Raw genomic sequence first — 25,743 nt, forward strand, 5'->3', positions numbered from 1 at the left:
TTTGATTTAAATAGATGAGTTTATTTAGGGGTATACCACACAGTAAATATTTTTCACTGAAATTTAAATGCATCACCTTTATGACTAAGTGTAAAACTGCTGCAATAATATGTGATTTCTTGGTGTTCTCCAAAGGGAAGACATTTCCCGGATGACTCTGTAGCACTCCTCATGACTTCATGCTTCAGTAAAAGGGGATTTTCAGCCCCTCGTGTTGAGAGCAACGCCCTTTGTTCTTTTGTTGCCACCACCAGGTGATAACCACCTGTGCTGTCCAGTTCATTGATGTTATGAGGTTAAATTTTACTGCACCAGCAGCAGCTCACTGCCCACTGTGTAACACAGTGATGAGAAGCAAAGGGATTAAATGGCTACAACACATGAATATAAACAGTGATGAACATTCAACCAAACAGTGTTTCCCTGCAGCCCCCTAAAAACAACTTTGACTTTGAACTGAAACTAATAACAAAAAGGCTTTCTACAAAAAACCTTGTTTTCAAGAAAGAATAACTGGACTTCTTTGGAAAAATGTCATTTTTGTATGTGCCTGTTAGAACGTTTCTGTCCCGACTGGCACAACGTGGCAGAACAATTTTCTAAAGTCAAAAATGACATACTTAATTTTTTTTTTTCTATAGATACATTACACACAACTTTAATTATAAAACAGAACAAAAAGCATCATGCATGTTGCTAGTGCTTTCTTCCATTTGCACACACTGATTTAATCAAGAGCTCCAAATATGAGCTGAAGATTTTGAGTCATTGCGATGACCTTTAACCAAACTGGTGAAAACGAGCATCAATTCTACTCGATGTCAAGACAAAACCACAACATGACTCACTACTGAATGCAGACAGATACACAACACCAAACACTCAGTGATTAATAGCATAACCAAAAACAGATCCCATAGAGCACATATCATGTAGGTATGTTTTCAAAGGAGTCTAATGCATTGTAGTCAGCTCTGCTTTGTATACTGATCTACCATCAAAGTAGATAAACTTTGTCTTTGCCAATTCTCTACCATCTGCACCCTGAGTAAACATGCTTATTTGGCCCATGGCCTACAGTGTTAAACAGAAAATTAAGGACAAACAGCTCCTTCATTAACTCTTTTCTCTCTAGATGCCTGTAGGAGCTGTTGTAAATTGTTGTGTTTATGGGGAAAAAAATTATAATACATGAAGTTCAACTCAGTGTGCTGATAAGTAGTGTGGACGCCTCCTCATAATCCCTGTTACACTGGGTAAAGATGTCCTCTAGGAAGTCTCTGTCACAGTTTGGAAAGCTCTTGATGAGCTTCATCAGGGCCTGGTCATACTCAGCCCGTGGGTCTGGAAAACACACAGGAAAGAATACACATAAAGTTTAATTTGTTGTTCTCTTGAGACCCCTGTGGAAAGAGGGCTCCTTGATTGTCCTGAAATATACTTTCTTTCCTTCTCATGTATAGCTGGAGGCCTTATCATACCATGTTTTCATATTTTCTTTTTCAGCTAGCACGATCTGTTTTGCAGAACATTTGTACACATGATTGGTTACCAAACGCTCTAGAGCCAATCCCCAAAATCTTGATTTTCTTAGATATTTTGTTAATAATATAGTCAAACAAAGGAAAGGGGGATTCCAATGTTTACAGTCATTTCTTTCAGGCAGCATAGAGACTCTCCTGTCTGATAACTTTAGCAACTATTCCTCTCGAGTCCCCCATCGTTCATTATGATGCTGCTGGGGTATGATGACGCCGATTATCACAGTAATAATAGGGCATTATCATTGTTAAACATAGCAGATTCATGACTAAAAAATTTATATAATGATCTTCTCTTTAATAAATCTCATTGATGGTGACATTGTAAGAGCTTACACGAGGCTGGTTTCCATTCCCATCTGTAGCAATGAATGGTTGCAGACATTCCCTAAATTAATCATTTGCATGTAAAAACACAGTCTGCACCACAAATTATTGGACTGGGCAATAAAAACAAGAGCGAAGAAGAAGCACACTTTCGCCAAACCATTCATTGGCGAAGTCGAGAAAAAGGCGGTGGGTTTTTTTTTAGTTGATGGTCTTTGATGAGTGGGGCTGGCAAATAGTGAGGGACAGGAGAGGCCTTCACCCAAACAGGTTCCGGCAGAGTGGAAAGACATGATCATCGGGCTAGCTGGCAGATAGGGCTGGTGGGTAGTGTTCAGACAGCAATTAGCGAAGAATGAAAAGCAACTGAGTGGTAGGACAAGACACTGTTTACTACCAATACCAGATTCCAATACATCCTTAGCCCTTCCTTTGTCAAGAGCAATTACACCAAATACAGATCTTAGCTTATTTGTCCTTTGTTCAAGTTTTGTCATCTGTGCACTGTGGTCTAACTCAAAACAGAATATGAGGTCAACAGGGCATGCATTAGGTCAATCTGAGAGTTTCAGGAGTGCCCTCCAGTGGACCGCTAGGCAAACTACTTTCAACGGAGTGAAAAGTGGCACAGAAGGTTTGAATAAAGATGACACTATTGAAATGGGCGTGTGCTCAGCGTTGTCCATAGACTGTATGTAAAACATGGACATAGCCTCCTGATCTGAAACCCTACGAAGTCCGATTGTAATATGAGAAAAACTGCCGTGTTGCCTGAGTTATGTCAACAAACATTTTCTTGATGTCTTTATGGTTTCAAAGCTCCACGTCTCAATTAATTATTTCATTTATTTACAGCATTATGGTTTTTTTTTTGTAAATTATGATCCCACATAGTTACTCTGTATGGGATAACATTCTCTAACAAATAATAAAGAAAGTTAGGGTGTGACCATCTGATGAGATTTTCTGCGTTCATAACTCCACTAGCTGAAAAGCAGTCCCAAACAACGAAAGCGCCTCGACCGTGTTTCACAGTGGGCTGCAGACACCCACTGTTGTAACTCACTTTTTAAAAGATTATATGTACACTTTCTATTTGCAGAGAGTATTATTTATTAATAAATACGTTAAAAATATTATACATTTCTCTCTATATATCATAGTTAAAAATATTAGGAATACAACAATATAAATGTTTTTAACCACAATAATTTGAAAAAGAACGCACATTTGGTGAACATGTTCAAATGCAATAGGTAGTCTGTTTTCTTTTGTTTGCTGTGAACACGAGTTATTCATATCTGCATCTGTATCCAGTCAGGTGTCAATCCAGAACAATTGTATAAGGGCGGCATTGCCCCTTGGCACATCTGTCTGGCTCCAGGCCAAGAGTCTGTCAGTCTTGCCTTGCTTCAGCGCAAGTAGAGAATTTACCTCGAAGACTGCCAGAATCGTAATAACAAACAGTAGAAGTTTGCGTGCGTCAAGCTTTGATCCTCTCAGTGCCCTGTCTGCTAAGTCACACATTTAAATGTGTTTGATATTTGGCATCATCCGTGCTAACTGCCAGGCAGAAGTGGAAAATACTTTGTTACTCACACTTACAGTATAGAGACACACACACATTCACGGCTCCCCATTACTAAAAGCACTAGTTTCAGCAGGTTTTGAATGCCCGGAGCTACAGTATCACAACGTACCACACATAGTTTCCTACCTACATTTTTGAAGCATGTAAAGCACCTACACCTAACATAGACTAAACAGGCAGTCAGAGTCCACTGAAAAAGGATGAGGTGGGCAAGTCTTCTCAAATGTCCGATTTAGGTTTGGTTAACCAGTGCTGAGCCAGACTAAAAAAAAAAGGCATGAGAAACAGAACAATGAGCGTTATTTACAGGTCCAGTCTAAGCTCACCAGCTTCTTCTGTCCAGCCGGAGCAGCTCTGTTCTGGATCTGGTTTCAGGTGTGACAACGGGGCTTGACTTTCTGCCTCCTGAGTACTTTCGAATTTTGGCTCTCTCTCGCTTCCTCTGGCTTGACCTTCAAGCTTGTCCAAAAAGACCGCGTTCACCCTGTCAAAGCATAGTGAACTTAACAAAATGCTTCACATAAAACTTGCAAATGTTCTATTTTACAACTCCACATGCCTGCAGGCTCCAAATGTGAGTGAGCGGGAAGTGTTTGACAGCTTTTTAAACTTCTGTACCCACTAATATATAGTGGAAGTTGCAGCCACTTAACATCCATCAACCCAGCCAGTCTACACTGGTTTTGTTCCAAAAGGAATGAACAAAAACACACTATTAATCTTACTGGGAGCATTCTTGCATGGGTAGTTTGTATTTAGTTTCAACATTTTTTTAATATTGAGTGAGTCTTTCATCAAGTGGCTCAGCACCGTTTCTTCCAAATTGTGTGCTTTTATGTTAACTTTACATAAGATATAAGATATAAAGGGTCTTCATACCTCTTGTGTTCCAGCTGCACTTCTCTCAGATTTCTTGATTCCTTTGTCTGTTTACCCTCCACATCTGTGCTCTGACAAAAAAAAGGGAAAAAAAGAAAATGTCAAATTTCCGCCCGCTAAGACTGAAGAATTTGTATTATTGTAAAGGTCATAGGTCTGACAGTTGGAAAAAAAAACATTCCTCTCTCCCACTGACAACACCTCCTGCTGTCCTCATGGTGCCTCTTTGAGGTGAGGATAATTTCTCAACTCCCACTATGTTGTTCTGCTGTAATAAATCATTTTAAATGGATCTGTGCAGTTGGAATACATACAAAATGTGGTTTGTTGTTATCTTGCTGAAATAAGCAAGACCTTCTCTACACTGTGAAAAAAATTGTAATATAAAAGTAGTTTACTGCGTATTTTACAGTTTTGTACTGTTCTTCTAGAATATCATTAAATTTACATAAATAGACAGTGATTTTACATTTCAAATGTAAATTAACGTAAAATCACTGTAAATGTAATAAAACATAATTTTCTTGTTTTTTAAATGTATTTGTCTTTACATGTGCATATTTAGATTGTTAAAAACATTCACAAATGCATCATAATTTCACAAATATTTGTCTGTTATTTGAAAGATTTAACTGTTAAATTCCAATGTAATGCTATGGAAAAATATATAAAATGATTCGTATAAACTTTTTTTTTCATCAAATAATAATAATTATTATTGTTTTTTGGGCGATCGTGGCTCAAGAGTTGGCAGTTCGCCTTGTAATCGGAAGGTTGCCGGTTCGAGCCCCGGCTCAGACACGCTCGGTCGTTGTGTCCTTGGGCAAGACTCTTCACCTACCACCTACTGGTGATGGGCAGAGGGGAATTATAAAGTGGAATTGTAAAGCGCTTTGAGGGTCTCATGAAGCGCTATATGAATGCAATCCATTATTATTTAAACCAACTGTTAACTGTATATTTCTGTACATTTAAGTATTATGTTTCATATTGCCGCATTCATTGACCTTGTTTAGAGGTAATTTCATTGTTCAATCACATTAAATTGTTCCTAATTTAATGTTTAAAAGTACTTGAAAAAGACTGTATTGTCATTACTGAAATAACCGTATTTTCATGGGAAAGTTCTTTGCTGTTATTTTATGGTATTATTTTGGTGCCCCAGCTGCCAGAATATTACTGTTTTTTTAGGACTTTTTTTTTTACGGTGTAGAAATTTAAACTCTGTTTAAATCCTAATGGTTAATGTATCAGATTATCATAAAGCTAGTATGGCCATTGGCAGATTTTAAGATTAGGTAAATACAACCTTAGAACTAAGCCAAAATGCAGAAGCATTGTGTGAGAAAGTCCACACTTACTGCTACCGTAGGCATTAGGAGGGTAAGTCGCAGCTAGGTGCATTTGATCATAGTTAGCCAAAGTAAATAACTGGCTCTTATATGAGACATGCTGTTTATTCAACATATCTCATTCACCTATTCTCATACACACTTTTTTTCTACATCTAAGTGCTTTCTATTTAATAATCACACTCAAGCAACTGTTTGTTAACACAATGCCAATTAGGAAAAAAATGTCAGTGGACAATTCTACAACAATTCCTTCTTTTAAAAAGGAATTGCTACTGCCTACACTTTTGGTTCGCAATGCTGCTTTTGAAAAAAAAAAAGCCCCACAAGATTTGCAGAACAATGTGTTTCAGACAGACAAAACAAAAGTAGAGAGTTTGTCCACAATGCACAGCACCATGTTGTGAGAAAACTAAACATAGCATATCAGCACACACACCTGATAAAAACTGTCCAGCACAGTGGTGGAGGGTGATGATTTGAGCATTATTCATTTTGTAGCTGCGTGACCTGGGCAGCAGGTCAACCATGAACTCCTCTGAATACCCAAGTATTTTAGAGTCAAATGTGAGAATAATTTTAAATTGGGTTATGCAACAGGACAATGGACCCCAAAGCACAGCAGCACATCTACAAAAGAATGGCTAAAAAGGAGTCAAGGTGTTGTTAAGTCTTGATTTAGATCTGAGTTTTACAGCTGGGATGCCCTTCCCTAAAAGAAGGCTAGAATCAAAGCAGCACCCTTTCTTGCCAAGCAAATACATCAGCCACTATACCACTTGAGGAGTTTACACTGGAGTTTGCTTAATTACTGACAAGAAATGATTCAACACATTCATCTCACTCGTTTTACTCTGTTTTTCTTCCCAGGAGAGTTAATGGGTCAGTGAGGGAAGACGGGAGCACAGCCCACCTGTGTCAGCCCTCTGCTGCATCAAAGCTTAGTATCAAATCTCCCACTCAAACACACAAGCACCCGCCTACCAAATAGAGATATGAAGGGGGAGGCAATGTGACTTATGGAGCCAATGCTGAAAGAACAACAGCTCCCAGGGTCTTGGTCAGAACCACATGAAGAAGTTTGCCTTTTGCTGCTCTGTGGCCGCAAGCTTTCATCTCTTAATCTGTGACGTCGATCTGAAAGAGCTGAAGCCTGGGAGTATCAGCCAGAAAGAGAGAGAGGAAAGGCAGGGAAAAGAAAAGAATAGAAAAGAGAGGGGGGGGGGAAGCATAGCAAGAGCACAGGAGCAGAGAAGATGGGAAAGGATGTGGAATGAGACATGAGACAGGGAAAGGAAAGAAACTAGTGGTAAAAACAGACAACTAAAGAAGAGAAATGTAGGAGACACAATGAAAAAATTGGAGAAAGCAGGAAAGACAAGAGGTGATGACATGATATGATGGGAGAAGGTTGTGTGAGATGAGAAAGTAGAACACCAGGATGAGGTGATGCTTTGGGTACTGTCTGTGACCCTACTGTCACAGACAGCACCAAATCATCTATTATCATCTATGTATCCTGTCTGTTTGTTTCTGTGTGTATCCCACCCTAAATAGAGACTCCTTTGTCACTAGAACTGCTTTCTGTGTCTTTCTGCACCAAGGTCTGACCTACAGTCTCCTTTCCCCAATCTCTCTCACCACTAATTTTCCTGGTTGAAAGATTTGCATCAGCTCTACAAGATTCAAAAAGAGGCAGAGAGAAAGTAAAACAGTGAGAGAAGCCCACAAAGAAAACATTTCCAAAGTTATTCCTCATGAAAGAACTGCTGCTATTTTAGGAGGAAATGAGGGTCTCTTTCTCAATGTTTGGTCCCCTTTGCTTTCTTATTTGCCAAATGATTTGTCCCAACTGTTGAGGGGTGTGGTTGCGATTAAGATTTCTCAGTTAAATAGGAAGTAAGCGTAAAGGACAACAATTCACTCTTGGAGTTTATCTTTTTCTCTTTCTAAATCTGTGGGTAATTGGAGCGGAAAATATGTTTGTTTGTTTTTTGTTTGTTTTTTCTCTCTCTCCTCTTTACCCCATATGTGTATTTGTACAGGTATATAATGACTTTAATATATTCCCTTTGGTTTTTTTTCTTCTTTTTTGTCTGCTTTGTTCTGTTTTATGCTTTTCTTGATAATGAATAAAAACTGTTTAAAAAAAAAACAAACAAACAAAAAAAAGAAAACATTTTCCCCGCTTCTTCTCCTGTGTAACATCACTGATAGGTCGGGTGGAGAGCACGCATGTTATTAGCACTATGTTTTACTTTCTGACAGAAGCTTTCAACACTCTGCAATAAAAGCAGATTTTCTGAGCTAAAAATAGCCTTGAATTTTCAGAGGCTTACAGCATCTACTTGTTGTAAGACAATAAGCCATTGCCCCTGCAATGATTAAGAGAAATGGTATTTAGAGTTATTTATAGCCAGAGTAAATGATCGCCTGAGGACATTTTCAAAGTAGAATAATTATGGGATAATTTTATAATTAACCATTTGGAATTATGTGGTCGAAAGGTAATTTTATTTTTCTATCTTGTATTGAATTAAGTAGCCTTGCGGCACACATGTGACCTGCTCAGCGTGTACTCGGGCGAAAGGCGGGGTACACTTTGAACCACATAAATGGAGGAAAGATGGAATTCATTCAAAAATACATGGATGGAATTATTGATTTAAATTATATTTTTATGTAAGTTTGGGATTTTTTCACTATTTTTTTAACTTAATGATCTTTACTTACAAAGACAGTTTTGACATGTTGTTTTGTATTTGTTTCACGTTTTACTGTTTACTCACAATACTCAGATGCTACATTAAAAGTTTGATGTGCAATCTTATGACCTGACATTATTATTGTGCAATTTTTTTAGCCACTACATCAGTCTTATAAATTAATAAATTTTTGGACACTTGCAATTTTGGTATAATTATCCTCTCTTAGTGACTCGGAATTATACATAAGTGAAAAATGTATTACTTTTTATACCATTTATTTCAGAATTTAGCTTTTTTAAACCTCAGTTTTGAATTTTGTATCTTCTAATGCCGACTTGGGGAGTCAATGTTTCAAAGTAAATATGTTTTTTTTAATCTGCCATTTTTATACACCCCCATTTAAGTGATTGTCTTTTCCATTCACATTATTAGACTGACAAGACAAGTGATCCGTTAGGGAGGAACAGGTTTTTTTGGTTTTTATTTTTCCCTCTACATACACTCAACAAAAATATAAACGCAACACCTTTGTTACTGCTCCCATTCCCCATGGGATGGACGTAGAGACCTAAAATTTCATTCCAGATACACAATATAACCATCCCTCCCAAACAGTGGTCACAAATCAGTCCAAATGTGTGGTAGTGGGCACATCTGCTATATTCATATAATCCATCCCACCTCACAGGTGTGCCACATCAGGATGCTGATCTGACATCATGAGTAGTGCACAGGTGTACCTCAGACTGCCCACAACAAAAGGCCACCCTGGAATGTGCAGTTTTGTCTCACAGCAAAATGCCACAGATGCCACAAGCAATGAGGGAGCGTGCAACTGGCATGCTGACAGCAGGAATGTCAACCAGATCTGTCGCCCGTGCATTGAATGTTCATTTCTCAACCATAAGCCGTCTCCACAGGCGTTTCAGAGAATATGGCAGCACATCCAACCGGCCTCACAACCGCAGACCTCGTGTAACCACACCAGCCCAGGACCTCCACATCCAGCAGGTTCACCTCCAAGATCGTCTGAGACCAGCCACCCAGACAGCTGCTGGAACAATTGGTTTGCACAACCAAACAATTTCTGCACAAACTGTCAGAAACCGTCTCAGGACGCTCAACTGCATGCCCGTCGTCCTCATCGGGGTCTTGACCTGACTCCAGCTCGTCGCCGTAACAGACTTGTGTGGGCAAATGCTCACATTCGATGGCGTCTGGCACGTTGGAGAGGTGTGCGCTTCACGGATGAATCATGGTTCACATTGTTCAGGGCAGATGGCAGCTGAGAATGTCCCAGTTCTTGCATGGCCAGCATACTCACCGGACATGTCACCCATTGAGCATGTTCGGGATGTGCTTGACCGGCGTATACGACAGCGTGTACCAGTTCCCACGAATATCCCAACAACCTCGCACAGCCATTGAAGTGGAGTGGACCAACATTCCACAGGCCACAATTGACAATCTGATAGACTCCATGCGACGATGTGTTGCACTGCATGAGGCAAATGGTGGTCACACCAGATACTGACCGGTTCTGGGTCCCCAGACCCCCAATAGCACAAAAAACTGCACATTCCAGGGTGGCCTTTTGTTGTGGGCAGTCTGAGGTACACCTGTGCACTACTCATGATGTCAGATCAGCATCCTGATGTGGCACACCTGTGAGGTGGGATGGATTATCTCAATATAGCAGATGTGCCCACTACCACACATTTGGACTGATTTGTGACCACTGTTTGGGAGGGATGGTTATATTGTGTATCTGGAATGAATTTTAGGTCTCTACGTCCATCCCATGGGGAATGGGAGCAGTAACAAAGGTGTTGCGTTTATATTTTTGTTGAGTGTACTTCTTCCAGCACACGTTATACAACCCTGTTCTGTCTTCTGCAGAAAACCTTGCAGTCATGTCATGTTGTGTCTCTGTCTCTGCTCAGTGTGAACTCTGGGAAGTCCCTTGAACTTTCCTAGCCTTCCACCGCTTCCATTCTAAGAAAACCAACATTCAGAGAGAAAGAGAGGCTGAGTAAAGACAAAAGGAAGCAGACATTAAAAACAACAGAGGCTGAAAGAGGTAGAAAGACAATACTGACAAGTAACAAGAATATAAAAAATACATACAAAACAAAAAAAATAATAGGAAACTCCCCCAAAAACATTGGCATATTTATCGGTGTATTTTCTTTCCTTTTACTCATCTGTGATCTTACTGTACCGGTGTGTGCTCCATGTATGACCAGTAGATAAACATAAGCTCCCGACCCCTACCCGACCTACATGGGATATAGTTTAATATCCGTGTGGCCTCAGACGATGAAAATTCTGCACCTAAGGGTATTTACTCAGAAAACAGTCTACAAATGTAGATCTACTTGTGTAAAATACCACACAGATTCTCTGACGCCACACATATGAGAGTTAGCACTGACTCCTAGGATGCATAGAGCACATGCATGCATAGGCCCACTGCTGCACAGAGTAAGCAAAACATATATGATTTGGACACCACCTTACCCTGGATGACGTGCGTATGGCAGTGGTGGACGCTGATGAAGCTTTCCTCTCGAAATTCTGAAGAAACCTCTCCTGTGTTCTGCAATAGATAAACACTTTATTTCTTCTGTCGTGCAGCAGACATGGTCACACACACACACACACACACACACACACACACACACACACACACACACACACACACACACACACACACACACACACAAATAATAAGGCCTTAAGTATTATTTTAATCAGCAGACACTCCACAGACCTGAAAAGCTGACAGTCTGACAAAGGCTGACCACGTTTGTTTGTCCCCGTGTGACACTGTCCCGACTGTGCACAGAGCATCTGCTCTGCTACCCATTAGCCCCTTTTCTAAATATCATCATTGTTTCTTCAGTTCTGTACACTGGTCTGCTGTCTCCTGTTTTTGTTTACCTTGTAAGGAAACCAGGGATGCCACTTGACAAGCAATTACCTTGGGAGTCAGCCAGGGATCATATTCCAGTAACATCGTGGCTGTTGGGGTAATGGATTTAAAGTGGTCAGACAAAAAGGAATGAAGGGGCTGTAGTTACAGTAGACGCTCTGAATCATTAGTCTGTCTATATTTAATAAAATCTCATGACTTTTTTTGGAGAGCACGGAATAATGTTTCTGTTTTTTCTCGGCTTTAATTTGTAAGACATATTTTGAAAGGAAAATATATATTAAAGTCAGGCTAGGAAGTATGTGGAGCAAACCTTACAGCATGTTGTAATTCAAGATGTCTGAGAGAGAGAGTCCTTTCAGAAAAAGAAAAATTACACTACATTAAAACTATGGTGGCACAGAACTTTCACCTGCAATTTTGGGGTTTAAATCCGGTATGAAGCCAAAGGTTTCCACTGGCTTATATTTATTTAGTAGTTATGAGAAGCATGCTCTGTCTGTGCTTGTGTGCTGGGAGACGCTGAAAAACATTTTGATACTTTCTTCACTTTCTCTATTATACCCTCCACAAGTACTACTGTAATTTGTGGAATTTGACAGGGCTGTTGTTTTTCTCTAGCTCAACGCTTAAGCTGCATCAACTATGCAAATGTTTTCCAGTGCCGTGGCAACCAGAGACTATAGAAAGGGAATGACATTCAGAAACTTCAAGCAACTTTGGGCCAAATAACCAATGGCAGCAGGAAGTGGGCGGGACCCAAGATAAACCTTTGGGTCAACTTCCAGACAAGTGATTTTAGTTGCTACCATTGAGAGTGCAGAATACCATTGATTGATATAACCTAGTAGTGAATGGGTTAGAGCAGTGATTCCCAAAATGTTGGCTGGGGCCACCTGGTGGGCTGTACTGTACTGTAGTTGTACTTTTATTATTGAATTGACAGCATGCTGACATAATTTCAGGGAAGACCACAGCTGCATTGATGATGATTTAGTTATGGTCCTGCACTTTAATGTGAAGAAGGATTTAAGAATTCAACTTACAACCAAAAAATTGCTTTTAAAATCAAATCAAATAAATAATCATAATAATAACAATGATACTACGACTAATAATAAGATGAACGAAAGCATAGACTTAGTTTTACCTCACTAAAATTAGGTTCTGTTTATGGCTTCTGTATAGGATCTATGCAACTACCAGCTCATTCCACTGAGATCAGCTGCTGCTTTGGTGAATGCTCAATGACAAGTCATATTTTACTGGGACACATATAGGAAATTAGACACATATCAGCACTCCGCCTGCTCTTGTGACATCTGATGCTGAATATAACTAACAGAGATCCATGTTAGAGCATGACAGAACACAACACTGCACACAATACCAGAAGGCAACAGCAATGAAACCCAAGCAACCCCGATCCAGGGCTAACCTGAGGCGGTCCTGCTCAAACTCCTCCCTCCTCCTCTGATCTTCCTGCCGCTCCTTCTCCAGTAGACGCTCAGCCTGCAATACATCACACTCAGTTGCCGTGCCACGAACCTGCTTTCCCCCAAATGTGCAAGTGACATTAACCAAAGTGACTAACGGAGCCATTACATTAGAGCATGCTATATGGACTGTAACATTCATGCATACACATGTTAGTCATGCTTGTTGGGCACGAACACTGGAAATTTTTATATAACTTTAATGCAAAAAACAGCTGCTTGCTTAAGTGAAAATACATTGATGGGGTTTTTTTTGCACTAATAAAGTTGTGGAGTTGTAAAGTATTTTGTCTAGTGTCATTTATATCGTTATCGCAAATTTTCAAATGTATATCGTGATAAATATTTTTGGTCACATCGGTGAAAATCCCTCCTAGTACTGTCTATTTTAATGATCTTTTTCTGGCATCACAGACTTTATTTTCTCGTACCATGGTCTTACTGTAAAATAGGACATGGTGTGCTGTTTAAGATAAAGAGGGTGGTGGTGAGAGTCCAGAGACAGGGGTGAAATGTAGTGTGACCCAGCATGTTGTTTTATATGTATGTATTTATTTGCTGGATTACCGATACTCTGTTCTATGTTGTCACAGAGGTCATGGCACAACAGACAAAGATCTGTGGAATACTGGCTTGGTCTTTGCCATTAATCAGCCTTCCGCATTACTCTATCACCATTATTGGAAAGACAGCAGGGCCAAACGTTGAGTAGAATACGTCTGAGTGAAGAGCTTTTCTTTGGGGGCTGAAAACCCCAAAGTCCATTAATCTGTTAGTTCTCACATAGCTTTAGTGCCAAGTGTGTGTGAGAGAAACTCTCGCTAGAGCTCATGTTGATGCTTGTCTCTACTGACATCTGCAGGGTAAGCATGATATTACTCCTCACTAAGGGAAGAAAAATTAGTTCCATGGGGTAGATTTATAAGCTTCTGAGCACTAACATAACAGTAATAAAAAGTAACTTGTCATGCTCACTGGTGAGGAAATGTGATTGATTTAGCTATATGTCTGTGAGTAGGATTTGCATGGGAATTTCACCAAAAATGGGGTTTGGACTTAATTAGAAGTGAATAACTATGGTGGTGATACGATTGGATCCAGGAAATCAGTTTTTACATGTGGATGGAATTAGCCTTGGTAGAAGAATACGAGTTCTTGCTGTTAGCTGCCTGCTCTAGTTTACAATGTGCAGTGTTGTGTTTTACCTGTTTGCATCTGTTGTTTTAGGCTAACCTGGAAATACAGTGCCACTGTAGACAATGGCCTCAGCCTTGTATTCACTCTAATCAAATCCATCAGATCTTTTGTTTTTAGCATTGAAGCATTACAAATGGTTTGCTACAAGACATTAGTACATACTAGAGATGGCACGATACCACTTTTTTATGTCCGATACCGATAGCATAAATTTGGATATCGGCCGATACCGATATGAATCCGATATAGTGTGTTTTTTAAACAACAAAACTGTTTTTTTAAACATCTTGCTGCATTTTGTATAAGTTCAAACTCAAGTTTAAAAAACAAACAAACACTAAAGCTATTCTGTTATACCTGTATGCAAAAAAATACACTGCACCCAAAATATTTCATAGTTCAGCAATACTGATCAATCTAATAAACTTAGACCTACTCCATCCTCCCTATTCTGGTATTTTAAAGAGTAAGCACCCTAACTAATAGGGTTCTAAAACTCCCTGCAAAAAAAAAAAAAAAAAAATAGGGAACCACCCCCCACCTCATGATGCTTAATCGACGTAATCAACTTTAATTTGGTGCAGTGTGAAAAAAAAATGCCCAGAAATAAATTATTTTTCAAGAATAATTAAATAGATTCAACATCTTTCTTCAACAGAATTGCAGACTGCACAGATGGTACCTTCCCAAAGGAAAAAGTAGTATAGCTTACTAGGGTATATTAGACTTAATAGTTACTATATACAGTAACGGACTTCTATACATTTTACATCAAATTAAAACTTTGGGTGTAAGATTTGGATAATTATTTATTAAAAGCTCGACATTTTAAATGAGAATAAGAAAGAAAAGTATGTCTTTGTGCCCCCTTTTCCCTGTTAATGCCCTATCGGCCCCCCTGGCTAAACTTTGCTAGATCCGCTCCTGCACAGTTACCAGCCGTCAGCTACGTAGAAAAAGATCCTCGAGTAGAAAGTAATATTAAATACATTCTAACAACAGCTTATCAAGCTTAAACGTGCTGCTGTTGTTCAGCCGCTGGTTTCCTCTTTCTGGTGCGAAGTGGGCAATAAACAAACAAGAGAGACAGACCTGCGACAGAATCAGGTGATCAGCTGATCATTAAGCAGTTTCATGATTGAAGTAGGAGCAGGAGAGAGAGGGAGAAGAGGCAGTCGCTCCATATATCTGTTGTTAAGCTTAACGCTGGAATGCTTTACAAACATTCAGAGATGAACTTACACACTTGCTTTACTTCTCTCTGGGATCACTTCCTCGGAGATGAAATGCCGGTTTGGTAGCGAGGCTCCGAATGCTCAACCAGACAACAGGTCTCACACGCCACAGCCGCTCTATCACGTGATGCATACTGCTCCGACGTGCTACGGTTATGAGCCGAGTTACGCCATATCGCAAGTTTTGTGAGGTGCTTTTTTGATATTTAATGGATTTTTTTTTTTTATTTCTCTCCGATATCCGATCCAGTAATTTAGGTCAGTATCGAACCGATACCGATACGTAATATCGGATCGGTCCATCTCTAGTACATACCCTTGATTTAATTCAATTATTCAGCAACAGTTACCTTTACATGGTAAACTAAAGACTACAACAATAATCTGATAATAATCTGCTTGATGTTTTGATTTTATGCTTACCTTCTCCCTCTGTATTGCTTTCATCTTCTGCAACTTTTCCTCCTCTTCCTGTCTCTTCCTCTTGTCATCCTCAGCCTTTTTATCTAGAAAGAGCATTTGAAATGAAATATTTTATTTTTGGATGAACAGGAGAGGATGCGAGCTAAAGTAGAAATGTATTACTGCATCTCAAACATGGCATGTTTTCATGCACTGTCTGTTTTTTGTTTTTTTTATGGCAGCAGACAAAAATGGTATGTGTAAATAATTTGCTGTAATATTTAGATATATGTAAAGCTCCACAGAAAATAAATGGATGCTTTCCAGAGTGAATAACTTGGCATGTACTTTCTTCTGCAGTTTCATGGATTGATGATTTATTTGCTGTTTTTGCCTGACTTCAGCCAGTGTGACATCACCACCTGGATAAAAGATCAGAATGCCAAATGTCAGTAAGTGAGGATGTGAAGATAAATATAGAAATGGTAAAGGTAGAGGGTAAGGACAGATTACCAAGCCTCTCTGGATTCACACATACAGAGGGGACTCTCTGTGTTTCTTTCCATCTGTTAAGAGCCTCTTCTTCTTTTTGAGCAACTGCAGCAACAACAACAGACCTCTCATTTCATACATTTGGAGAGAAATGTCAAATAAATGAAGATCAAATTGGTGTCATAGTTACTTGTTTTCATCTTGTTTCGCTTAGATTCATTTGGTGGGATAATGGTGTATCCATCTGAGCTGAAACAAGGACAGAGACACAGTGTGACTGTTGGTATTAAGGCAGGAGAAGAACAATACAAAAACTGAGTGCTTCTGGTGTCGAATATTTCCTTTGTTCACTTATAATGAGGTATTTTGAAAGTATTTAGAAAACGTTGCAGTTTCACCTCCGCTAACAAATTAATTTAACTTGATCAGTAGTTTAAGTTTATTCATACACTTCATTTAAGCTTTATTAAAATAATGTAAAAAAATTTAAAAAATAGTATAGGTAAAATATTGTCAATAAGGTATATCCAAGTACAGTTTGAGTATCTTTTTCTCATCAGTGTGGTACAATTTGCAATGCTACACTGGTCTAGAAATTATTATTATTAATACTAATAATAATGTATACTGCAGAGTAATGAGCACTATGCAGAACACAGTGATGATGTCTTAATGTCAGTGGCTCCTTTGGCCAGCCTTATTATCCCAGCAGGGTACCTGATCACAGGCAGAATGTAGGTGTTGATAGCCTGGATCTTGTTTTTAACCATTCAGCTGATGCCTTCAGGACTTGCCTGACCCTCTGCAGGTACTTGGTGGTTGCAGCTTCCTAGCTGCTTTTCGTGGTTCCCATTTGCATGTGGGAATCCCAGGTATTTGTAGCTGTCTGCATAGTTGCCTTCTGGTAGTTCGATCACCTCCAGTCTGACTACCTTCACTCTCTATGTTACTATCTGACCACACTTCTCAAATCTGAATGACATTCCGATGTCGTCCTGGTGGTTTGGATCAGTGAATCGATATCTCGTTAACTCTTGGCATACAGCTTGATGTCATCCATGTAGAGGAGGTGGCTGACAGTGGCTGTATCCCAATTCAGGGTCTGCAGCCTTAAAGTACGCAGCCTTAACGGTCCACAAGGGCCGCGTACTCAAAGGCCGCTAAGGCCGGAAGTGCGAGGTTTCTGAAATGGGACGGTCTAGCCTCCGTGGCGCTGCCCAGGTTGCCTAGCAACCATGACACTAACAGCTGGAACCATTTCATACAGCATTATTTGACAGAAATGAAGGAAAAAATATTTTGTTCATTTGTTTGTTTGTTTCTACATGAGCTTTGATTTGATAAGTATCTGAGGCTGAGACCACGGGACTGTGGAATCATGATTATTGGGCTTCATTTCTGTACTGAACAGTCATTTTAAGATTAGCTAGTAAATAACAATTAGCTCATGTTGTTCATGAGACTAAAGTCATCTTACTTTGTAATATTGGCCATATTGTATTAACTAATATAAATACAATATGGCCAATATTAAAGTTATCATTTCAATCATTATTAGTTATTACAGCAGTGAATGACTGTTTCAAATACTGAGCTGCAGTAAAAATTCAAGCTGCATTTATTCATATTTCCTGTCACCTTAAATCTTCACTGTATATATAACTGTGTTATATATAAGAGACAAATATTGTTCTTTTAATATGTTGGCATTAGTAAATTTGTCTCAGTGCTTACTTTAAATATCCATAAAATAATCAAATTTTCTGTAAGATTAAGGTCGACTATTGAACGGCGTATATTTTAAAGTAAAGGCTTTAAAACCAAGTTAGTACAAACGTCGCTAATGTCACATAACTTTGCTGACATGTGGCCAACAGGAATGTTTTAATGTTCTTCTTTATTAAACATTTGCACATAAATAAGTGACATAATATTCAGTACTTACTTTTAAAAGTTTACTCTTCGTGCGCCCCTCTTCCGCCGTTTTTTGCGCTATGCATTCTGGGATATGTTGGGCCACAAAGTCTACACATCCTTAAAATTCAGGGAAATGAAGGACGCATTTCAGGGCCGCATTTCGAGCAGCCTTTGAATTGGGACAGCCTTCGTCACGTCGCTGTGACGTAATCAGCCTTAAAAGGCGGCCTTTAAGGCTGCAGACCCTGAATTGGGATACAGCCAGTATCTGTAGCCAGTCTCGTCAATGACCTCACTGAGGGATTCAGGCCTATGCAAAACAGTAGTGGGAAGAGCGCATCTACTTTTTAGATCCCGCGACTTGACAGTGATTTGTGCTTTGGGCTTGAAGTTGGCCTTAATGGGGATGTGGCGAACAACACTAGAGTTCTATAAGAAGGCTCTTAGGGTCCTGTTGATCTTGTGCAAGAGAGTACACCTTGGATGGTTCTGTGGAGAACAGCTGGTTTATTTTCCTGCCTTCTATTTCTGTGGTGTACCTCGTCAATTTCTAGCCACGAGAGCAGTTCCTTCTTCCCAATGTTGTAACACTGAGCTACTAGTTGTTTCGCTGTCAATCTGGATGCTGGGTATTGAGGATTCCATAGGTCCCCTCATTCTATTCATGTAACCTCTTCTGCTGGGATTAACTTACATAGTAGCATTCCAACAGCACCCTATTTTCATCTCTTGCCCAGCTGTGGCTTCTTGTTCCAGTAGCCCACTTCTCATCAGTGTGTCCTGATTCCTCAACACCTTGTTAATCCGGGCAACATCTGAGCTGTCATGACTTAATTTCTATGTCTCTCGTTCATGTCTGAGGTTTGGTTAGGCTAGGTTACACAGCAGTAGCTAAAAACTTACTGCATACATTTAGCTGAAAACGATTCAAGTGAAAATTTCCAGTAGTTATGTAAGGGATATCATTTTGCATTCCATCATTTTTTCCCTTGTTTTCTTTGTATTTCTGTATTTGAGGAAATTTTGTACTGAAGTCTTAAAAAACATAAAAAAATAATAAAGGATAAATATTACGTATGGCCAAAAAGCCACTCAAAAGCAAAACCACCAGCAGTTTAAGAATATCCAAAAGTATGTGGTAATGAAACTAATATGATGCTGCTTTGAAGGGACAAAGTAAATTGCACTGCTATGGTTTTAAAATCATCTGTTTCCTTTCTAATGTTCATGTGATTTCTGTTTACTTGAGTAAAATCAAGACATCTTTACAGACTGCACTTTGATAAAACGCCTGTTTACTTTGCTCAACATGCTTATAAAACTGCTTATAAAAGATACTTTCTTCGTATACATAGAAGCCGTGCTTTACCACGAACATTGAAGGCAACGTTTCACTCTCCGATTCCGTGAAACGAAAGCGAAAGTCAGCTCTGTAGGAAAACAGAAATCTACTCCAGTAAATAAAATGTAACACAAATAGAATAAATGTTAGGCAATGAAGAAATTTGCACATAAGAGGCGGTTTATTCAGCCTCCTCTGTGGATCTATAAATGACAACATGAGCTCTCTCTCTGTGTATGTGTGTGTGTGTGTGTGTGTGTGTGTGTGTGTGTTTTGCTTTGTTTTTCAGTTTTCAGTTCTTTGTTTTATCAACACAAACTTTGTACTTACTACCGTGGCTGTCCAGTTGGCACTTGTGGATTTCCGTGAACATTTGGATTTGGAAGTGTTTGATCCTGTCCAGACACATCTGTCATCTGTCTCGGGTGTCTGGCGTTTTGGTTTTCCTCGGGGTTTACCTGGTTCCTTTTGTATCTTTGGTCGTAATCCATCGTGTAACCTGCACACCGACAACCTCGGAGAAGATGTCTGCCTGAAGCTAGTTAGTCTGCGGGCACCAGTTAATGTGTTTCTATTCTAAGCCCAGTTTTCTTTTCCAAGTGTAGTCAGGCGACGTGAGGGCACAGCGGAGTGGGAGGATTTTTTTTAACCAACAGCGCCATCTGCTGAGGACAAATGGCAGAGGAGAATTTTAAAAGACCTCTCAAGACCTCTTAAAAGGAACCCCGACTATTATGACAAGTTACTCTAAATATGTTACAAATTATCTCCACTACATAAAAAAACATACTTGAGAATAACTGCAGTTTTTTTTTGTCATTCATTAAATCTTCGTTGTTTAAAACTATTTTGAAGCCGTGAGAGCGGCCATGGTTTTTTTGCACACAATGCATTCTGGGACGATAACATGGGCTTTGGAGTTGACGTCACGCCGCAATGCATTGTGGGAGCGCGGCGCGGGGTCTACGAATCAAAACAAACTCACTGTGTTGGAACGACGGCGACAAGAAACATGCTTAAAAGCAGCTCAAAAGAAAACGGATGGTATAGAGACCGATTGCGTCCAGAGGTGAAGCAGCGGTACTTGGAAAAAAAAGTGTGCATCGCAAATCTGGACCCATATGAAATACGGCAGTGGAGTAAAGACCCAGACGACTTACCGCCACTGTCCTACCCCGATATCTTCACGTATCTTGTTTGTGGAGTAAGCGCTTACACAGCGAACCAGTTTCGTAATTACAAGTCGCTGGAGGCGCACATCCAAGTTACAAACGGCTGGGTGCAAGATTTGGCTATTTTCAAGCCGCCAAACTCTGAGTACATCGTCATTCATACCAAGGTAAGTCAGCTGGAGTGCATCGAGTGAAATAGCCATTGTCCACCCCCCACCATAATTAATGTTATACATTTATCATTGAACTTGTAAAGTAGATGCAAATTAACACATTGATAATCGGGCAAATTATTAACGCCAATTTGTGTCCTCCCTGTCTCATTTCATTTATTGTCTTTACATCAACCTTGTCCTTGTATGTTACAGGTACTGCACTCCCAAAGATTGAATGAACCATGGGTAATTGTAAGCACCACGGGAAAGATCGAAGCCGCACACTGCACCTGTATGGCCGGAGTTGCTGAGACCTGCACCCATGTTGCTGCACTTCTGTTTAAAGTGGAGGCAACAGTGAGGATCCGTGGCACAAAGACAGTCACAGATGAACCAGCCTACTGGGTTTTGCCGGGGAACACAACCAAGATACAGCCAGAGGTTGGCCATAACATTGACTTTACATCTTCAGCAGTACAAAAAAAGACTCTTGATGAAAATATAAACGGACCGTCTGTGGTGAAAGGCAGAAGAAGCAGTCCTTCAAAAAGAAAGATTCCTTCTGCTACGTTTGAGGAGTTGTCACCAGTGTTAGACACACTTCAAAAACACAATAAAGCAGTGTGTTTGTCTGGATTGGAGAAATACTACACATCACACACTGTAAAGTCATCCACATTACCACTGTCTCTGGCGTGTTTGCACAACACGGGTGCACAGTCCCTTGGCCTTACCGAGCTACAACTGCACTGTGAAAAGTACGTAAACGCAGCAAAAGTTACTGAAGAACATGCAGGAGCTATTGAGGTACGCACAAGACTGCAACACAAGAGCCCAGAATGGTATGTTTGGCGTGCTTCAATGATGCACGCTGTGTTTGCCACCACTGTAGAAAAATCCGCCATTACTGTGGTTAATCGTGTTTGCTACCCTGTTAACTCTGTCTATAATGTGCAAACAACTTGGGGACTGGAGCATGAACAGGACGCTCGACACGCCTACACCCAGAAAATGTCAGCGTGTCACAATGTCACGTGTGAATGTTGTGGGAAGGGGTACCTGGAAATTAAATGTCCATTTAAATACAGCATTTAAATACAGCATTCAGCAAGGATTGGATGCACATGACAAAGACTTCTGCCTCGAGTTGACAGCAATTGGACTTAACTTGAAGAAAACACATCACTTTTACTCACAAGTGCAAACACAGTTCTTTGTGGCCAACGCAAAGCACTGTGACCTCGTGGTATGGACACAAAAAGACATGGCAGTTGTACGCATCTTCCCTGATGTGCACTCCTGGGAATCACATTTAAAGAAAGCTCAGGAGTTCTTTCAGAAGGTGTGCCTTCCTGAACTAGTAGGAAAACATTTCTCTAAGCAAAATGCAGTCCCGAGTGGTCACAACGTTTTTCCTTCTGGTGTCTAGTTTTTTGTCATAAGTGCATTGAAATATGCATAAATTGATTTCAAACCTGCAGCACTTACCATGTAACAATTGTCAAAGTGTAAAATAAAGAGTCAAATGCAGTTATTTGTCGTTATCTGGCTTTTATTATAACGTCATGAAACAAAGAGTTCAAAGTGATGATAAACTGTCGATTATAGTATACAGGTACAGAAATGGTTACATAACGTAATGTCAGTGTGTTCATACAATTACACATAAAAAAAAGGTTTTCCTAGTACTATGTCTTCAGAGACATACTGAGAGTTTTCACAAATATTAATTAACAAGTACAAGTCTCGTGTGTCTGGTTTCACTACCACACTGGGGCACATGTTAACCAAACCCTAACCAAAACGCAACACACCCTCACAATTTTATCAAGGAAGGTAACGTCTTCACCCTCACATGGAAGAAGAGAACGGATTGTCATGGTAGTATATAGCATTTTGAACTTGTTGCGCAAACTGCCAATTACTCGATCGACATGGATTCTTAGGTGTGCAATGGCTCGTGTATTTTCTATGTCCTTGGCATCTAGTTGACAGAAGCCCCTTGTAAATGCTGGGATCTTAACCTCCGTACACATCATTCCCACCGCATCTCTGATGTCAAAGCCTCTGTCAGCCAAAACTACATCCCCTGGTAACAGCTTGTTAAGTATGCCACATTGCTCTGTGATGTGTTTATCTGATGCACGGCCCCCCCACCCCTTAGAAATGAATGAAATTGCACCTTGTGGAGTAATCCCGATCAGGTATTTCATGGTGTGTGTACCCTTGTAGTGCGAGTATGTTTGAGCATGAGCCTTTAAATTAGATGGTCGTTCTGTACGAGTTTCTGACTTGTGTCAAGCCAGCCTCCAATTCGAGACTTGCAGTCAAGCAGCCTCCAGTTTGTTTTACGTTCCCTGTGTATTCAAAGTATTACGGGAATGGATGTGGAAACCGGATTTCAAAATAAAAGCCAACTTCGAGTGAATTAACAGATATGTTAAGAACATAATAGGCTTTTTTTTTTTTTACAAACTCTAATGTTAGATGTATATGACACAGCCTTGTACCCTAATTGTGCCCTGTCACTATCAAGGCCATCTTATTTTGGATTTCAAAGTAAAAGCCCTGTGAATCTTCATTTTTGAACTACTCTTTCAATGACTTCATAATGCTCTTAACTCATTCACTGCAATTGACGGCTATAGCCGTCAATTGCAGTGAATGAGTTAAAAGCAAACGTCGTATTTCCAAATACTATTTGAACTTTATATCAACACTTTCCACAGGATAATTTCACTCTGTATTTACAGTATAAAGCCCCACAGTGATACCATGTCAATATCAAGTCAGTCTGATTTTACTTTCCAAAGTAATGGCCCATTGAAATTGCCCATATATGACTTACTTTTGTAACGATTTTGAAATGCTCTAAATAGAAAAAATCCTGTTTCCACAGGATAATTTCATTTTAGATCAACAGCATACAGCCCCACAGTGATACCATATCAATATCAAGTCATTCTGATTTTGCCTTCCAAAATAAAAGACTTTTAAAATTGCCCATATCTGACTTACTCTTGGAACGATTTCAAAATGCTCTTAAATAGAATTTTGCTGTTTCCACAGGCTAATTCCACTTTAGATCAACAGTATACAACCCCACAGTGATACCACATAAATATCAAGTCATTCTGATTATGCCTTCCAAAATAAAGGACTTTTCAAATTGCCCATATACGACCTACTCTTTTAAAGATTTCAGAATGCTCTAAAAATGAAAATTGCTGTTTTCACAGGATAATTTCACTTTAGATCAACAGTATACAACCTCACAATGTTACCATATCAATTTCAAGTCAGTCTGATTTTGCTTTCCAAAATAAAAGCTTTTTCAAATTGCCCATATACAACGTACTCTTTTAACGATTTCAAAACGCTCTAAAAATGAAAATTGCTGTTTCCACAGGATGAATCCATGTTAGATCAAAAGTGTCCAACCACACCATGGTACTATGTCAATTTCAAGTCAGTCTGATTTTGCTTTTCAAAATAAAAGCCTTTTCAATTTGCCCATATATGACTTACTCTTGGAGCGAATTCAAAATGCTCTAAAATGGAAAATTGCTGTTTCCACAGCATAAGTCCACTTTAGATCAATAGTATCAAACCCCACAGTGATACCATATCAATATCAAATCAGTCCGATTTTGCCTTCCAAAATAAAAGACTTTTCAAATTACCAAGATACGACCTACTCTTTTAAAGATTTCAGAATGCTCTAAAAATGAAAATTGCTGTTTCCACAGGATAATTTCACTTTAGATCAACAGTATACAACCTCACAATATTAACATGTCAATTTCAAGTCATTCTGATTTTGCTTTCCAAAATAAAAGCTTTTTCAAATTGCCCATATACAACGTACTCTTTTAACGATTTCAAAACGCTCTAAAAATGAAAATTGCTGTTTCCACAGGATGAATCCATGTTAGATCAAAAGTGTCCAACCACACCATGGTACTATGTCAATTTCAAGTCAGTCTGATTTTGCTTTTCAAAATAAAAGCCTTTTCAATTTGCCCATATATGACTTACTCTTGGAGCGAATTCAAAATGCTCTAAAATGGAACGTTGCTGTTTCCACAGCATAATTCCATTTTAGATCAACAGTACACAACCTCACGATGTTACCATGTCAATTTCAAGTCAGTCTGATTTTGCTTTTCTAAATAAAAGCCTTTTCAATTTGCCCATATATGACTTACTCTTGGAGCAAATTCAAAATGCTCTAAAATGGAAAATTGCTGTTTCCACAGCATAAGTCCACTTTAGATCAATAGTATCCAACCCCACAGTGATACCATATCAATATCAAATCAGTCCGATTTTGCCTTCCAAAATAAAAGACTTTTCAAATTACCAAGATACGACCTACTCTTTTAAAGATTTCAGAATGCTCTAAAAATGAAAATTGCTGTTTCCACAGGATAATTTCACTTTAGATCAATAGTATACAACCTCACAATATTACCATGTCAATTTCAAGTCATTCTGATTTTGCTTTCCAAAATAAAAGCTTTTTCAAATTGCCCATATACAACATACTCTTTTAACGATTTCAAAACGCTCTAAAAATGAAAATTGCTGTTTCCACAGGATGAATCCATGTTAGATCAAAAGTGTCCAACCACACCATGGTACTATGTCAATTTCAAGTCAGTCTGATTTTGCTTTTCAAAATAAAAGCCTTTTCAATTTGCCCATATATGACTTACTCTTGGAGCGAATTCAAAATGCTCTAAAATGGAAAATTGCTGTTTCCACAGCATAATTCCACTTTAGATCAATAGTATCCAACCCCACAGTGATACCATATCAATATCAAATCAGTCTGATTTTGCCTTCCAAAATAATGGCCTGTTGAAAATGCCCATAGCTTACCTAAGTTTCAGTGATTTCAGAATGCTCTAAAAAGGAAATTTTCTGTTTCCACAGAATAATTTCATTTTAGATCAACAGTATACAACCTCATGATTTTACCATGTCAATTTCAAGTCAT

At 39.2% G+C, this 25,743-nt stretch overlaps 2 protein-coding genes across 2 annotated transcripts; one reads left to right on the forward strand and one right to left on the reverse strand.

The window, feature by feature from the left end:
- LOC113008085 (epithelial-stromal interaction protein 1-like) lies at window positions 1-20,281 on the reverse strand. The gene is made up of 11 exons (XM_026145239.1): window positions 19,745-20,281; window positions 16,346-16,404; window positions 16,177-16,260; window positions 16,010-16,085; window positions 15,685-15,766; window positions 12,772-12,845; window positions 10,919-10,997; window positions 4,522-4,606; window positions 4,339-4,411; window positions 3,786-3,943; window positions 1-1,344 (listed from the first exon to the last, which is right to left on the reverse strand). Exons 1-11 carry the CDS (start codon window positions 19,903-19,905, stop codon window positions 1,199-1,201), a joined length of 1,077 nt encoding a protein of 358 aa, XP_026001024.1. The 5' UTR covers window positions 19,906-20,281; the 3' UTR covers window positions 1-1,198.
- A 343-nt stretch (window positions 20,282-20,624) lies between these two features.
- On the forward strand, window positions 20,625-22,275 carry LOC113008084 (uncharacterized). Its single transcript, XM_026145238.1, has 2 exons — window positions 20,625-20,753; window positions 20,955-22,275. Exon 2 carries the CDS (start codon window positions 21,036-21,038, stop codon window positions 21,834-21,836), a length of 801 nt encoding a protein of 266 aa, XP_026001023.1. The 5' UTR covers window positions 20,625-20,753; window positions 20,955-21,035; the 3' UTR covers window positions 21,837-22,275.
- The last annotated feature ends 3,468 nt before the right edge of the window (window positions 22,276-25,743 follow it).

Source organism: Astatotilapia calliptera, chromosome 16 (assembly GCF_900246225.1).
Source record: "Astatotilapia calliptera chromosome 16, fAstCal1.2, whole genome shotgun sequence".
Classification (NCBI taxonomy): domain Eukaryota; kingdom Metazoa; phylum Chordata; class Actinopteri; order Cichliformes; family Cichlidae; genus Astatotilapia; species Astatotilapia calliptera.